The sequence below is a fragment of the Elephas maximus genome, chromosome 12 (genome assembly GCF_024166365.1).
Source record: "Elephas maximus indicus isolate mEleMax1 chromosome 12, mEleMax1 primary haplotype, whole genome shotgun sequence".
In the NCBI taxonomy this organism is placed as follows: Eukaryota; Metazoa; Chordata; class Mammalia; order Proboscidea; family Elephantidae; genus Elephas; species Elephas maximus.
The window spans coordinates 108,815,356-108,833,011 of NC_064830.1; the positions used below are offsets into that span (position 1 = coordinate 108,815,356).

General features: G+C 49.2%; 1 protein-coding gene and 1 long non-coding RNA gene across 3 annotated transcripts in view; one reads left to right on the forward strand and one right to left on the reverse strand.

Moving 5' to 3' along the window:
• RCC1L (RCC1 like) overlaps positions 1–11,854 on the reverse strand; it is a 34,894-nt gene extending 23,040 nt beyond the window's left edge. The window contains exons 1-5 of one of the 2 annotated variants that reach the window (XM_049904794.1): positions 11,495–11,854; positions 6,107–6,236; positions 3,403–3,531; positions 2,645–2,711; positions 1,993–2,044 (exon numbers count right to left, since the gene is read on the reverse strand). In XM_049904794.1, coding sequence (XP_049760751.1) covers positions 1,993–2,044; positions 2,645–2,711; positions 3,403–3,531; positions 6,107–6,236; positions 11,495–11,809 — 693 coding nt within the window. In that variant the 5' untranslated portion in view covers positions 11,810–11,854. The remainder of the gene's footprint in view (positions 1–1,992; positions 2,045–2,644; positions 2,712–3,402; positions 3,532–6,106; positions 6,237–11,494) is intronic. The other variant, XM_049904796.1, reaches the window with a different exon arrangement.
• Positions 11,855–12,581: 727 nt separating this feature from the next.
• On the forward strand, positions 12,582–15,684 carry LOC126087372 (uncharacterized). The gene is made up of 4 exons (XR_007519745.1): positions 12,582–13,134; positions 13,527–13,671; positions 14,492–14,701; positions 15,358–15,684. It is a non-coding gene; the product is annotated as an uncharacterized LOC126087372 (long non-coding RNA).
• Positions 15,685–17,656: the final 1,972 nt, after the last annotated feature.

Here is a 17,656-nt window from a genome sequence, read left to right on the forward strand (position 1 = left end):
CAAGCAGAGGACTTTGACACCTGTGGACAACGTACTGCACTCCGCTGCAGCCTTATGTTCAACATCCCCCAGAGCAAATGCACTTTCTAGCTCCCTAACCTCTCCCTCACCACCCCATCCAAGCCGGCTCCTCCTCGGTCGCCCCACCTGGTTAGAACACTGGCTCCTTTGCCTACTGGAGTCTCAGTCTCCCCACCTGGTTAGAACACTGGCTCCTTTGACTACTGGAGTCTCGGTCTCCCCACCTGGTTAGAACACTCACTCCTTTACCTACTGGAGTCTCGGTCTCCCCACCTGGTTAGAACACTTGCTCCTTTGCCTACTGGAGTCTCGGTCTCCCCATCTGGTTAGAACTCTCACTCCTTTACCTACTGGAGTCTCGGTCTCCCCATCTGGTTAGAACACTCACTCCTTTACCTACTGGAATCTCGGTCTCCCCATCTGGTTAGAACACTCACTCCTTTACCTACTGGAGTCTCGGTCTCCCCACCTGGTTAGAACACTCGCTCCTTTATCTACTGGAGTCTCGGTCTCCCCACCTGGTTAGAACACTCGCTCCTTTACCTACTGGAGTCTCGGTCTCCCCACCTGGTTAGGAACACTGGCTCCTTTGCCTACTGGAGTCTCGGTCTCCCCATCTGGTTAGGAACACTGGCTCCTTTGCCTACTGGAGTCTCGGTCTCCCCATCTGGTTAGAACACTCGCTCCTTTGCCTGCTGGAGTCTCAGTCTCCCCATCTGGTTAGAACACTCACTCCTTTACCTACTGGAGTCTCGGTCTCCCCACCTGGTTAGAACACTCGCTCCTTTATCTACTGGAGTCTCGGTCTCCCCACCTGGTTAGAACACTCGCTCCTTTACCTACTGGAGTCTCGGTCTCCCCACCTGGTTAGGAACACTGGCTCCTTTGCCTACTGGAGTCTCGGTCTCCCCATCTGGTTAGGAACACTGGCTCCTTTGCCTACTGGAGTCTCGGTCTCCCCATCTGGTTAGAACACTCGCTCCTTTGCCTGCTGAAGTCTCAGTCTCCCCATCTGGTTAGAACACTCACTCCTTTACCTACTGGAGTCTCGGTCTCCCCATCTGGTTAGAACACTCACTCCTTTACCTACTGGAGTCTCGGTCTCCCCATCTGGTTAGAACACTTGCTCCTTTGCCTACTGGAGTCACACTTGATCCTTCTAGCTCACTCTCCACCATCTAGCAAGCCCCAGCCCAGGCAATTCTCCTCCTACACGTCTCTCTCACCTGCCCCTTCTCCCCAAGACTCCCAACTAGCCCTCATCATCCCCTCCCCAGCTCTCTCCCACATCCTGGCCAGAGTTCTCACTCTGACCAAGATTCAGCTGTCATTTGCCCTGCTCAGAACCCCTGACAGCCCCCATAGTCAAGGGGATCAAGTCTAAAGTCCTCCACACGGCACAGGAGAGCCTGCATCGCTCACACTCACCCTGTCTTCCAGCCTCTCCTGCTCTCTGTCTGACCCAGACCAACTCCAGCCACGCTGCCTGCTCTGGGCACCTGCTCATACCACCCCTCCCCCGGGCTATCTACCACCTCCTCCACGTAGCACCTCTCCCTGACGTCCCGCCGCTGGCAGGCTTACCCCTTCCCCACTGGGTGCTCCATAGTGCTTTCTGTATAGTCATTTATGGATTCAAGTATGTGCTACAAGTACCTACCGCCTGACAGGCACTGCCCCGGAGATGGGGATAAAATGCTGAACAAAGCGAGCTGGTCTGGAACCTACACAGCACTAACAGCCGTCTCTCCCATGAGACTGCCAGTCCCCCAAAGTCTTATTCAACTTTGAATTCCTCATTTCTAGCATAAATTCTGGCCTACTGCAGGCAAGCAATAATTTTTACTAAAATAATTTACTAAATAATTTTCAGAAAATTCCCCTAACAAGTTTGCCATCACCCTACCCAATTTTCAACCTTTCAAAGGCACCCTGGGACAGGAGAAGCGGCTCTCTGTCCGTGTCTCTTACCTGGACCACCTGTCCATCGAAGTCCTGCATTCTGTGGACTTTGTGACTTTCACTATAGCCGAGAGCAATTTGGGGAGAAGCAAGAGGCACGGTTACAGTACGCACTGTGCGATCCTGGCCTCCTAATTGCTTGGCTCCCACCCCCACGTTTCCATCCCTTGGCTTATTCTTGAGGTGACACAGTATCTGTTAGGGAAACACTCAGGGGCAAACACAGACCAGAGTTAGGCCTAGGTATGAAGTTAAAGGAAAACAAAGCCCTTAGGTGATGTGAATAATGCAGCCAAAGCTGAGAACAGTGCTCAGGCCCACCAGTATCATATGAGGAACCAAAGAGAAATCTTTTCAAAGACTAAAATGAACAGGACCAAAATAAAGAGAAATTTTTTAAGTTAATCAAGTTGACAAAAATTAATTACTAAAAGCCCATTCATTCAAAGAAGTTCTGTGCATCACAACCAACGCTCACACACTGTCCTCTCACGCCAGGCTCAGCGTGGAGCCCCACGAGAAGTGGGACAATTCTTGACAACCTTCCTCTCATTGTGGGGACCTTGCTTTATTTAGGCTCCACGGGTCGAACATGCAGTAACCACCGAGGAGGGTTTAAAGCTTAACACAGTAAGGGGAAGGAGTCCTCTCAGGAACTCACCTGTAAATTTCATTTTCAACCACCTTTCTTCCACATTGCCCGTAGGAATTGTTCCCCATGCTGAAGACTAAAGAAGGACACCCCAATTAGATCAGTTCTGCAAGTTCTCAGCATCCCAGAATGTGAGGACTGGGTGGGGGGCAGGCGCACCATAACTGCCAATGCTCCCAACCTCTGCGGGCACAGGCATAGGTATGCTGGGGTCTCCACCTGCCACGGCCAGGCCATCTTTACCATTCCTTCAGCCTTCTGCTCCAGGCCCTAGTTCTGCCCCCTTGGTAATACCATATTACCAGGCTAGCACCCTCCCAGGAAAGGCCTCAGCATCCCGTCCTCTGCTTCTGTCTCCAGGTGCCCTCGATACCAAGTCCCCTCTTGAAAGGGGTCCCTGGAAGCATCTCCTTTTTTGGACAGGAGCCATGTTACCCGGGAGCCTGGACTCTGGAAGCCCCACATCAGTTGGGAGAAATGTTAGCAAGCAGGCTTCTTTAAGGAGCAAACAGAAAATGTAGCCTAGAAAGCCCAGTTCAGTGACTGCACGGCCCAGAAGAAGGAGATGAGGCTGCTTTCTGTGCTCCGCCACTTTTAAAATGATTTTCCAAGAACCACAGAAAACATAAAACAGTCATCAAGGTCTTTCAATACAGGTCTCCTGAGCAACCCTTCTGATTTACTCAGCAAAGCCAACAGTTTCACTAGTGAGATGTGTGACTCAATCAACATGCCCCCTCCTCCATGGACCCTGACTAGTCAATCACCTCCTTCGCCATCTGTCAGGATGAGGGAGTGCGCTCGGCCGCAGGAGACTTGGAGCACCCGTGTTTCCTGAGGTCTGTCCAGAGGCAGGGGGACCGGCGAGGGCTCCAACACATACTCATAGCCCCGACCTGAAAACACACAACCAAGTTTGTTTTTTCAAATCACATCACACTGACTTGGAATGACAGCATTCCTAACACTGAAAATCACGTTCGACCACCACATTCTTATGCAGGAAAAAAAGAGCCGGAGATGGGACTGACTCACCCAGGCCCGTCAGTTGGCGGCAGAGCTAGGACTAGACCCCCGGGTCCCTGGCTCCCAGTCCACTGCAGCACACTGCCTCCGCTACACAAAGGGTTACCGAAAAGCATGCTTAGTCTCTTCACACGTGATTTACTACCGTCTGACTTTTTAAAGGAAGTGAAAGCATTTCCTCCTGCAATACCCACTAAAGTTCCTTAGTGAGGTTAAGAACGGCATATATTGCATGATACACTTACATGAAGAAGAAACAAAAAGAATACTTGCGCATGCATTAAATCTCTCTAAAAGGGTAAACTAGGAACTGTTAACACAGGTTGCCCTCAGGGAGAAGAACCGTGGGGCCGGGGACAAAGGTGGAAAGCAGGCTTCTTCCCATACACTCTACCACACCTGTGGATTCTAAACTACACAAATATGTTATCTATTCAAAGCAGAAATAAAATGAAAAATCCTTTTTTAAATTCCAGGTAAAAATTCTTTCATCCAATGAACCAGAGCCGCACACAGCACAGGGACACTCATCCGCTCCAGAGCCTACCTGAGAAAGCCAGCGCTGCGGTCGACTTCTCCCCAGCCTTATTCTGACCTCTCTACTACAGGCTGAGCCCACCTGAGAAAGCCAGTGGTGTGGCCAGCTTCCTCCAGCCTTATTCTGACCTCTCTACTACAGGTAGAGCCCACTGAGAAAGCCAGCCCTGCAGCCAGCTTCCCTTTGGTCTTATTCTGACCTCTCTACTACAGGCTGATTCTCCACACCCTCTGGGTAGCTGGGAATTTCTTCTTGCCACAGATGAGTTTATCCCCAAAGTGCACTTACTTTAAGTAAGGGGGAGAATTTGGTAAAAGTCACTTTGAGGAAGAACCTTCCTGCTCTTTACAGCCCTATGGCAAAAGCCAGCCTGGACTATGTAGGGGCTTCCCCTTGCAGGCATTTGAACAATTAGAATGCAGGCTGGGGTTAAGGTGCACTGGTCCTCAACTTCCTCCCCACTAATGACCCCTCTATCTTCTGCCACGGACTCAGGTTTAAAAAGATTCTATCTACCAAATGGCATTATTAGTGCTATCATAACACACTTGCCCACGTGCATTCATCGCTGGCTGCTATAACTCTCTGACAGAGCTACTGATCAGCATGGGATAACTGGTTCATCACACTGAGATGACAGGATTCTAGGCAAAGAACCTGGATAAAGTTGTTAGCTTATACAGCCCTACTAGCCGAAAATACACAGTACTTTACTAAACAGTGACTTACAGCTCCCGTTACTATCTTCATAGACCCCGAAAGGCCTGGGAACCAAAAATACTTTACATTTAAAGGCAACCGGGCTCAAACGGGGGTGGGAACAGCAGCACAGGTCAAAGAACATCATCAATGTCGCTGATCTGCACATGGGAAACTTGAACTGGTGTTATGTTTTTGCTGTGTATGTTCTCGAGAACAACAAAAAGTAAATTATCAGTAAATAAAGGCCATCTGGCTCTAGACCTAACTACAGTTCACAAGAAACAAAGAAGACAGAGGATCAGGCTAAATGGCACCACAGGGATGCAGGAATCAACTCCATACTAGAAAATTCTACAGGATAAGCAATGCAATTTCTTCAACAAACAAATTGCAAGGAAAACTGGTTCAAACAGACTTAAGGACCCTTAAGAGACTTATCAACTGATGCAACGTGCAGACCTTGTTCAGGTCTTGATTTGAACAAATTATAAAAAAATAAAAGTCTAATGGCATTTATGAGACAACTAGCAATTTGAACACTGGACACTTCATATTAAGATATTATATTGGTAATTATTTCTAGATGTGCTAATGATACTGTGCTTATTTTTTTTTTGAGTCTATTTTTTTAGATATGTACTGAAATACTACTGAAGCATACGTTATTATCAAAATTATATGAAACTATATTTTCACATAAACAAGGGAAAAGGAAAAATGAAAAGTTTGGGTACTTTCCCTTTACTTTAAAAAAAGTTTATTATTGTTCTTATAATATTGTTTAACTAATGTCTGTTTTTTAAAATGTCACTATAAATTACTGCTAACATCTTTACCATCCAAATTTCAAACATTTAGAACAATACCTCCATTTTAACGTTTTCACTAAATTTTTTTCCCCAGCCCATATCCATACCATATCCTAAGTAGTTGAGGTTGCCTCCAAGCTGGGAAACAAAAGGAACATTTTGGGCCCAAAAGAAACACCTTCACTTAGCAGATCCAGGGCCTTGCCCTGTGTCTGAAGGCTCCATGTCGTTACCAAAGAGGCTGAAAGTCATCTAGTCCAGATGGTTTCAGACAACACGCCTCTAAGGCTCCGTCTATTTTGTTATGGTTTAGTTTATGTAACCACATCCTTGGAAAGCAAAGCGAGCTTTCTCAGACCTATCACAGCACTGCAAGGCCAAGGGGAGGAGGCTCACTTTTATCTTTAGGGCTCCTGTGAAATCCAAGCTGAGAATCCTGGTTGAGTCCCATACCCCACACTTTGGTAACATCCTTCGTTTTAGAGGACAGCAACGTGAATCCGTAGCCACAGGCAGCAGACGAAATCTGAAAGAGTCCCCACAAAAGAGCAACAGATTTGTGCTGTCAAGTTTTTTCAACAAGAAATGATGGTTATTTACCAAATCCAAGACCACATACTGCTAATGTAACAACTAAGATGTACTGAAAACTTACTGTGTCTTTTGATATTTATCACCTCATTTAATCTTCACAATCACTCTAAGGAGCAGGCGTTATCATCATCTTCACTCACCAAGAGCACAGCAGTAGCAGTCAAGCTCACAGACTGCCTTGGTTTGAATCCTGGCATCTTGGCTCTCCCCCTTACCAGCTGTGTGACTGGAGACAGACTAGTTAACCTCTCTAGTGTGTTACCCTCTGCAAAATGGGAGATAACAGCATCCTTCTCTCTCATAGGGTTATGAGAACCAGATGAGTTAACACAGCTAAAGCCTTTAAAGACAATAGTACCTGACTTAATGTAAGAGCTACAGAAGTTACTTATTATTGTTGTTTGGCTGATGAGAAAACTGAGGCTCCATTATTATTATTTGGTAGATGAGAAAATTGAGGTCCCTGGAGATTAAGTATCTTGCCTGGTCACACAGCTAATATGGAGAAACTGATTCCAGAGTTCACTCTTCTAACTCTTATGTTGTACTGTTTCAATCTCAAACCATTTCCAGAAAGAATAACAATTCCATACGACTCACCAATCCGACTCCTAGGAATATATCCGAGAGAAATAAGAGCCGTCACATGAAAATGCACACCCATGTTCATTACAGCATTATGCACAACAGCGAAAGGATGGAAACAACCTAAGTGCCCATCGACAGATGAATGGATAAACAAATTATGGTACATACACATACTGGAATAGTACACAATGATAAAGAACAGTGACGAACCAATGAAACATCTCACAACATGGATGAATCTGGAGAGCATCACTCTGAATGAAAAAGTCAATCACAAAAGAGCAAATATTGTATGAGACCACTATTACAAAAGCCCATGAAAAGGTTTACATACAGGAAAAACAAAAATCTTCAATGGTTACAAGAGTGGAGAGGGGAAATCACTAACTAGATAGTAGACAAGTATTAACTTTGGTGAAGGGAAAGGTAACACACAAATATAGAGGAAGTCAACACAACTTGACCAAGGCAAAGTCATAGAAGCTTCCTAGACACATCCAAACACCTTGAGGGACTGAGTTACTAGGGCTGAGGCCTGGGGACTATGATCTCAGGGGACATCTAGGTCATCTGGCATAACATAGTTCATAAAGAAAACATTCTACATCCTACTTTGGTAAGTAGCGTCTGGGGTCTCAAAAGCCTGCCAAGTGGCCATCTAAGATACATCTATTAGTCCCATCATGTTCGTAACAAAGGAGAATGAGAAAACCACAGATACAAGGAAAACAGTCATCAACGGACTAACAGAGCACGTGAAGCACAGCCTCCACCAGCCTGAGCCCAGAAGAACTAGATGGTGCCCTGCTATCACCACCGACTGCTCTGCCAGATATCACAATAGAGGGTCCCAGACAGAGCAGGAGAAATAGAACAAAATTCAAATTCACAAAAAAAGACCAGGCTTACTAGTCTGACAGAGACTGGAGGAACCCCTGAGACCATGGCCCCCAGACACACTGCTAACTCAGAACTGAAGCTACTCCCGAAGTCCACCTTTCAGCCAAAGAATAGACAGGCCCATAAAAATAAACAGTAACACACCCGAGGAACATGCTTCTTAGTTCAATCAAGTACATGAGACCAAATGGGCAACACCTGCCCAAGAGCAAAGACGAGATGGAAGGGACAGGAAAACTGGGTGAATGGACATGGAGAACCCAGCACAGAAAGGAAAAGGCGGAGAGAGCAAACACATCACGGGGACTGCAACCAATGTCATAAACGATTTGTGTACAAATTTTTGAATGAGAAACTAACTTGCGGGGTAAACTTCCACCTAAAACACAATAAAAAAATACAGCTGTTGTGTGCCCTCAAGTCCGTTCCTACTCACAGCAACCCCATCTGACAGAGTACAACTGCCCCACAGCGTCTCCTAGGCTACAACCATTCCAGGAGCAAGCCGCCAAGTCTGTGCTCCCTTGCGCTCCGGGGTGGGTTCAAACCCCCAATCTTTCAGTGAGCAGTCATGCACTTAACCACTGTGCCACCAGGGCTCCTGACCATTACAGCTACTGTGAATTTAACATATTAACACATTAACGACGTCAGGTTCATTGCTGAGTGTTTTATTCACATCGTCATCAATCCTCACCTTCATTGACCAGATGAGGAAACAGGCTTTCAGGCGGGCTAGAAGCAAATCAAAGGCTGCCTGGTTTTAAAGTCTACCTTCTTCCCATACTACCCAGAGTAACCATGTAATGGATTGAACTGTGTCCCCCAAAAATGTGTCAACTTGGTTGTCCTCCATTTTGTGATTTTCCTATGTGTTATAAATCATAATCTCTGCCTGTGGTTAAAAGGAATAGGGTGGGATTGTAACACCCTTGCTCTGGTCACCTCCCCGATCCAATGTAAAGGGAGTTTCCCTGGGGTGGGGCCTGCACCACCTTTTATCTCTCAAAAGATAAAAAGATAAAAGGAAAGGAAAGCAAGCAGAGAGTTGGAGACCTCGTACCACCAAGAAAGCAGCACCAGGAGCAGAGCACTTCCTTTGGACCCGGGGTCCCTGCACCTGAGAAGCTCCTCGACCAGGGGAAGATTGAGGACAAGGACCTTTCTCCAGGACCTACAGAGAGAGAAAGTCTTCCCCTGGGGCCGACACCCTGAATTTGGACTTGTAACCTACCAGACTGTAAGAAAATAAATTTTTCTTTGTTAAAGCCATCCACTTGCGGTATTTCTGTTATGGCAGCGCTAGATGACTAATACAGACCATATTCCCAGTTGGCCTGAGACAGTACTGGTTTACACTTGATGTCCTAACGTTCACTCTCAAAAGTGTAAGACAATAAATTCCAGGGTCACCCTAACTATCCCCCACTATCTTTCAGCTGCTATGAGTCGGAATCGGCTCAATGGCAAGGGTTTTTGTTTTGTCTTTTTTTTTTTTTTGGTTTTTATCTTCCAGCCCTGGTGGCATAGTGGTTAAGAGCTATGGCTGCGAACCAAAAGGTTGGTAGTTTGAACCCACCAGTTGCTCCTTGGAAACCCTATGGGGCAGTTCTACTCTATCCTATAGGGTCGCTATGAAAAGCAATCGATTCAATGACAATGAGTTTGGCGGGGTTTATCTTCTGGCTGTTTACAGTTAACCAGAGACCACCTGTAAGTCTAACGTAATCCTGCAGAAAATGCCAGCTTCCCATTGACGAGAAACAAGCACAAGGCAATTCTTTTATTATTATTATTCCAGCATTTCTTCATGAAAGTTGGCGGACTATTTTTTTTTATTTGATTTGTTGAAGCCTTGCGTAGCTGAGTCATCCCTTCTTTTGCCTTGTGATGTGTCTCCTCATATCACCCATCTGGAACACAAGGCACCCACATCCTTGCGTCTGTCAAGAAGCTTCAGTTCTCTGGCCTCACAGAGCCCCTACACTTCCAGAACGGCTCCAGCTTCACAACAATGACCTATTTGGCTGCCAAGAGGCAGCCTCTAACCCTGCACCAGTAAACGCAGAGAAGAGTAAGTCCAAAGATGATGCCCAGTTATTTAGAAGTGTGGTCCTAAATTCTTATGGAAAACCAAAAGACCCAGAATAGCCAAAACAATTTTTTTTAAAAGAACACAAAGGATTTACATTTCCTGATTTCAAAACTGAATTTTCACCTACAAGAGTCAAGACAGTATCACCGTATTGTCATATGATCTATAAAACATATAGATCGCTGGAACAGAATTGGGAGTTCAGAAATCAACCCTTACATTTATGGTCAATTGATTTTTTTACAGGTGCCAAAACCCATTGCCATTAAGCCGATTCCGACTCATAGAGACCCTGCAGGACAGAGCAGAACTGCCCCATAGGGTTTCCAAAGAGCGCCTGATGGATTCGAACTGCCAACCTTTTGGCTAGCAGCTATAGCTCTTAATCACTGCACCACCAGGGTTTCCTACAGGTGCCAAGACAATTCAATAAGGAAAGAAACGTCTTTTCAACTAATGACGTTAGAACAACTGGACGTCCATACGCCAAAAGACGAGTTTGGAACCTTACCTGACGCCACACACAAAAATGAACTCAAAATGGCTCACAGACCTAAACATAAGCACTAAAACTGTAAGAAATCTACAAGAAATGGTAGGGGAAAAATCATTGTGACCTTGGATTAAGCAAAGATTTCTTAGCTGTGATGCCAAAAAAGCATGACAACGCACAACAGAAAAAGCGGTAAACTGAACTTCATCAAAATTAAAAACGTTTGTGCTTCTAAAGACACTGTCAAGAAAATTTTTAAAAAGCCACACATACGGGAAGAAAATATTTTCACCGATAGGCACTAAAAGGTTTGTATCCACAATACGTAAAGAACACTTACAACTCAATATTAAGTCAAACAGCCCAACTTTTTTTCATCTGGTGCTTAAATTTCCTATTTCTGTTGATTTCCATTTTCAGCTTGATGGTCGTTTTTTTGTTCCTGACAGAGAAGTCAGACGCCAAACCGAGCTCAAGTCTGCTTCTTTCCATCACCCACCAAGACTTCCACGACGGCTGCCAGGCAAGGACCCGATCCTGAACGTCCCTTTGTCACCTTCTGAGTCGTGGCGCCCCAGGAAGCCGCCCCCGCACGGCGCGCCCCGGCTGCGCGCGTTTCCAAGCCGAGCTCCGCCGACTCGGCCCCCGGTGCGCCACTGCGGCGTATTCAGCCGTCGCATCCCTCCTCTCTCCCTCCGTAACTGCTCGACCTACCGTCTCCTCTCCGAGGGCTTCCCGCCTCCAGGCGCCCCGCGTTTCCTCCGAGCTGTCGGAACGCGCCTTCCCACAACCCCAAACCCCTGGTGTCCGGCCGTCCGACTGCGACCCCCGCTCGGACGGGGCCCGCCAGCTGTGGGGCCTCGAGCCCGTCCCCGAACCTCCCTGGGCCTCCCTCTCCTCCCCTTGGGAGTGACGGCTGCCGGCTGCCGGGTGGAGTGCCGGGGACGCGGGCCCGGCCCCCCAAGCCGCCCTGCCCGGCTTGCAGCTGGCTTGGGGTCGTGCTCCCCGAGACGTGGCCGGCCGGCGTCCCAGCTCCCGGAGAGGGCCGAGTGGCCCGGAGGGCGGCGGGTCCCGGGAAGGTGAACGGGAGGCGGGAGCGGACCGCGGGGCGCACCTTTTGCTCCAGCTCCAGGCGGTAGGGCACCGGCTGGATCCGGCGGCGCGGGCGCAAGCCGGCGCCGGGCGCGGACCCCGAGCTGGGCACCACGAAGGTGGGCACGCCCAGCGCCCCGGAGAAGCTGAAGCCCCACACGAAGACGCGGTCGGCGCGCGCCGCTCGCTCGCCCACGTACTGGAACACCGGTGCTGCCGCCTCGGCCTCCGCCGCCTCGCGCCGGCTCCGCGAGCGCCCGGCCGCCGTCCAGTGCCCTCGCCACGGCCCCGGCCCGCTCAGCCGCCGCCCCAGCCGAGCCCCCGCGGCCAGAGCCATCGTCCGCTTCACGCGTCAGCGGCCCCTGGGCGCCGCCATCTTGCGTGACCCTTGACCTCACGCGCCGGCGGAAGAGGCTGCCACGTTTACTACTGGCTGAGGGCAAAGGCGCTGAGGGCAGCCCGCGCTGGGGAGGGGAGGGGAGGCTGGGTGGGAGGGGAGAGGGGAGGGGAGGCTGGGTGGGAGGGGAGAGGGGAGGGGAGGCTGGGTGGGAGGGGAGGGGGGAGGGGAGGCTGGGTGGGAGGGGAGGGGGGAGGGGAGGCTGGGTGGGAGGGGAGGCTGGGTGGGAGGGGAGGGGGGAGGGGAGGCTGGGTGGGAGGGGAGGGGGGAGGGGAGGCTGGGTGGGAGGGGAGGGGGGAGGGGAGGCTGGGTGGGAGGGGAGGGGGGAGGGGAGGCTGGGTGGGAGGGGAGGGGGGAGGGGAGGCTGGGTGGGAGGGGAGAGGGGAGAGGGGAGGGGAGGCTGGGTGGGAGGGGAGAGGGGAGAGGGGAGGGGAGGCTGGGTGGGAGGGGAGAGGGGAGAGGGGAGGGGAGGCTGGGTGGGAGGGGAGAGGGGAGAGGGGAGGGGAGGCTGGGTGGGAGGGGAGAGGGGAGAGGGGAGGGGAGGCTGGGTGGGAGGGGAGAGGGGAGAGGGGAGGGGAGGCTGGGTGGGAGGGGAGAGGGGAGAGGGGAGGGGAGGCTGGGTGGGAGGGGAGAGGGGAGAGGGGAGGGGAGGCTGGGTGGGAGGGAGCCGGTCGCCAGGGTCCCTGAGTGAGCGAACCTGGCGACCCAGCCTTGGGCCAGCGCACCTAGTGGGCGTCCCAACGCTCCTCGCACGTTTACTGAGCATCTTGCCCGGGTCACCAGGCAGGTTAACTTAGAGGTTGCCCACTTGGCGAAGCCCAGTGCATTGCTCACACGGACCCTGTTTTACTCCCGGGCTGCTGCCCCCCGCCGTGTCTTACCCGGTTTCGTTGCAGCCCCCGGTCCCGCGCCCCGGCCCCATCCCTTTCCAGCCTCTGCAGTCCGTCCTCCAGCCAACGGGAACTAGAGCGTAGCTCTTCCTGGTGTCCTGCGCTGCAGAGAGCCGCTCAGCGAGTCCCTCCTGCCTTCCCCTGTACCTTTCCTCCCCGGAGCCCTCTCTCTCTCGTCGGGCCTCCACTCCACCTGAGTCAGACAGCTCTACTTGTCATTTCAGGCTTCCCTCCTCTTTTTTTTCCTTTGCAGCCAGCACCTGGAATGCCGGCTCCACCGCCCTCCTCTGCTCCAGATGTCTACCAGACTCCTGCTCATCCCGGGAGATCTAACTCAAGTATCATCTTTAAGGCTCCTGAGGGCAGGAACTTAACGTTAGTTCATATCCTCCTCATCAGTTTTGTACTCCTGGAGTTGAATGTCCATCCCCCGTCTGTCAGTTTGTCTTACTGTGGTGGCTTGCAAGTTGTGGTGGCTGTGATGCTGGGAGCTATGCCACCGGTATTTCAAATACCAGCAGGGTAACCCATGATGGACACGTCTCAGCAGAGCCTATGAACTAGGAAGAAAGGCCTGGCAATCTACTTCTGAAAATCAGCCAGTGAAAACCCTATGGATCGCAACAGAGTACTGTCCAGTCTAGTGCTGGAAGATGAGCCTCTAGTTTGTCGGGCGCTCAAAATACACAGTGGCCACATTGGACTCGAGCATATAGATGACTATGAAGATGGTGCAGGGCCAGACGACGTTTTGTTCTCCTATACAGGGCGTCACCGTGAGTCAGAGTCAACTCGAGGGTAACTAACAACAACGTCACCAAACTCATTTCTAACATTTGTTAAGCTGATGAGCAAATCCTCCAGTGTTGATAGAGATTGCTGAAGGCTCCTGGTGGCTACCTCTGGAGTGTGGTGAGTCTGATTAGATGTCGACTGCCCCACCTGAAGTGTTTCTGAGACACAGCAAGGAGGGCAGGGTGGTTGGACCTGAGTGAAGATGGTGGAGGGGAGTAGGAGGTGAGGTTGAAAAGATGGAATGTCCAAATCATAGAGGACCTTTTGTCCATGGTAAAGTTTTCAGCTTTTATCTAAATTTGTAAATATTTGTAAATTTCACCAGTGAAAGGCCATTTCTAACACATTTTCAATGCCAGCTGTATCAGGTATCAATTTATTACCTCCCAGCTTTAAATCCGTTCTTGGTTGCCTACTATGTGAAAATGGAGCTGGGTCCTCTAAATATTTTTTAAGTACATGTAAATATGTATGCAGATATATTCATTTGTAGTGGAGAAAGCACATGCAGGGCCCCCAACCACCCCCTCTTGGCCTAACCTCTGCCGTCAGCCATGGCTGGGATGGATGGCTCCATGCAAACTTTGACTCACTTGAAGACAGCACCCACATCAACCTTCCTGTCCCATGTGCATGCCAGGCATTTTAAATTTCTGCCAAAAAGCTAGGCTGATGCCTCAGACTCAGAAAGGAGCTCACAGGGCCATATACGCATGCCACTTGGAAATGAGGAAGAATTAGCATCCTAGGAGATAATCCTCAACCCAGAGGCTTGGGAGCTGATGGATTAATGCCACCACCGTGGGCCATTCTGGGAGGCACTCTGTCCAGGCACTCAGTCCTGGCGGAATCAAGCCCCCACAGGTGAGAGTGCCCCCTTGTACTGCCTTTTCCATCTTTCCACCTGACTCTTCCTGCTCTCACTCTTGATCCCTAGAATCGCCTCCCAAATAAACCACCAGGGCACAAGTCTTGGTCTAAGGCTCTGTTTTTGGAAGAATAGGAGCTAAAAGAGTTGCTCCCAGAAGTGGGGACTACTATAAACTTAACCAAGCACATAGTCCAATTGCAACTGCTGTGTCAGGTGTAATATTTGACTGGAACGGATCAACACAGCCTCTGGACCTTGCCATGGGATACTGATCTGGTGAGTGGATCCTTTTTATCCCGTCAGTAAAAAACCTGTTGCCATCAAGTCAATTCCAACTTACATCGACCCTATAGGACGGAATAGAACCGCCCCATAGGGTTTCCAAGGAGCAGCTGGTGGATTTAAACTGCCAGCCTTTTGGTTAGCAGTCCAGCTCTTAACCACTGCACAACCAGGGCTCCACCCCGTCAGTAAAGAGGGTGAAAAAGCGGTTTACCTCTGTATGGGAGGGACAGCAGCACTCACTGACTCCCCTGCTGTCTCCTGATACCTCCCAAAAAAGTATCTGTGTACAAGACCAGGTCTCAGTCTCTGCTTTTATTGATAAAATTAAGACATACATTGATAAATAGTAACTATGTAAATACTGTGGAAAGGGGTGGTCTGACACAGCCTGCCACCTTTCCCAGGGACCCACCAACAAACCTTGTGCTTAGAACCAGATGTGTCGGCCTAGCTTCTGGGATGGGATGAGAATGTGGCTGACTCACGTTCCCAGGGCATCTTGACCCAAAACACATCCCTTAGCAGCTGGTGGCCTATCAACACATCCCTCCCCTCTCGCCCTGAGCACATGTCAACATTCCCAGGAACTGGTGAGCTAAGTGTGTAACTTAGATGGCACGTGGCCAACCTTCTGTATCTGTTCCCAGCGGGAAGGGAACGGGGTCTCTCAACTGCAGCATAAGAGGGGTTCAGGCAGACCACCGCCAGTCCTGCATTGGCTGTGGAGAGTGACGTGCTGGCCATGGGGGACCGACACCCGCTATCGAAGCTGACCTCCTTTTGTCTCTTCTCTCTGTGAATAAAGCGTTGTTCCAGCCAGTGCCTCTGTTGTATCTTTCTTGGTGACCTCAGACCTTCGCTCGGCAAATATTCTTGATATATTGATGGAATGCTTATATACTTATGAAATGTGTGTACACCTTTCACCTGTCCTTTCGTAAACAGGAGTGTCCTTTTATCTGTTTTTGGCCAAATTTGGGGGGTTTTAAATGTCTTTTCGGAAGACTGAAGAAGAATTGACGTCTTTGAGTTGTGTCGACGAAGAGTATTGAATATACCATGGACTGCCAAAAGAACGAACAAATCTGTCTTGGAAGAAGTACAACCAGGATGGTCCTTAGAAGCAAGGATGGTGAGACTGCATCCTACATACTTTGGACATGTTGTCAGGAGGGATCAGGGCATCATGCTTGGCAGAGTACGGGGTCAGTGGAAAAGAAGAAGTCCCTCAACGAGGTGGACTGACACAGTGGCTGCAACAATGAGCTCAAGCATAACAACGATTGTAAGGATGGCGCAGGACACTTGTGCATAGGGTCGCTGTGAGTCGGAACAACAACAAATGTCTCTTACAAACTGGTAATGATGATAGTAGGCTTTTTAAAAATTCATACTTGTCAAAATAAAAATGCTGACAACCTTATGGGGGTGTCCAAAATTTCTAAAAATTTTTACTTTTGGATAAGGAATGTCCAGAAGACTGGAAACTACTGGTCTGGGATTGGGGAGAAAAGAGTGCAGCGATGGGCTCTGCAATGTCAATTACAGCCACTGGGTGGCAGTGCTGGCCCCTTAGTTCTGTGACTTCTGCGCTCGGGAAAAAAAAACCAAACCCACTGCCATCGAGTCAATTCCAACTCATAGGACCCTGGGAAAGCCTAAAAATGGGTTTTGGCCAACCGAGAGCCGGATTTATACCGACACAGCTAGGCTTTTCTATTTTACTATCAAGACCTGATAGATTTTGTAGACTGGCTGTAGGCAGGCAAACACTTGCATTTCTGTCCAAATCCAAACCTTTTCAGATGGTTCTAAAACGAAATAATTCACTACTCCAAAGTGGCAAAATGTTTGCTAATGTTGTTCTTTTGCTGCCCTTGAGTCGGTTTCAAAGCAGAACCACGTTCCATAGGGTTTTCAATGGCTGTAATCTTAGAAGGTCTGGTGTCGTAGTGGTTAAGAGCTTGGCTCCAAACCAAAAGGTAGGCAATTCAAATCCACCACCCGCTCTAGGGAAACTCTGTGGGGCAGTTCTACTCTGTCCTTTAGGGTCACTATGAATTGACTCAACATCAGCAGGTATGGTTTCGTTCTGGTTTAATCTTATAAAGCAGTTCACCAAGACTTTCTTCCGAAGTGCCAAAGGGTGGAATTGAACCTTTCAGTTAGTACCAAGCACAAACCGTTTGTCCCCCTTCAAGGACCTTTGCTAAGGTTAGCCTGCTAAGTTTTCGCCACATATAATGACATTTTCCTGGAGGCGTCCTAATTTCTTTGATACTTGGGGTAGCTGGAATCCTAGTCTTGGAAAAAGTAAACTTAGTCTTACATATTTTAGTTATTATTATTATCAAAGGAGCCCTGGTGGCACAGTGGCTAAGTGCTCGTCTGCTAAGTGCTCAGCAGTTCAGACCCACCAGCCACTCCTCAAGAGAAAGATGTGGCAGTCTGCTCCCATAAAGATTTACAGCTTTGGAAACCGTACGGGTTTCCAAATGACTTGACAGCAGTGAGTTGTTATTCGGTGCCGTCAGTCGGTCCCAAGCCATAGTGACCCTGTGTACGGCAGAACAAAACACTGCCCAGTCCTGTGCCATCCTCATGATCATTGTTATGCTTGAGCCCGTTGTCGCACCCACTGTGTCAATCCATCTCTTTGTCTTCCTCTTTTTCACTGACCCTCTACCACACATGATGTCCTTCTCCAGGAACTGATCCCTCCTGACAACATGTCCAAAGTATGTGAGATGTAGTCTCACCATTCTTGCTTCTAAGGAGCATTCTGGTTGTACAGATTCCAAGACAGTTTTGTTTGTTTTTTTGGCAGTCCATGGTATATTCAATATTCTTCGCCAACATCACAATTCAAAGGCGTCAGTTCTTCAGTCTTCCTTATTCATCATCCAGCTTTCACGTGCATATTAGGTGATTGAAAACACCATGGCT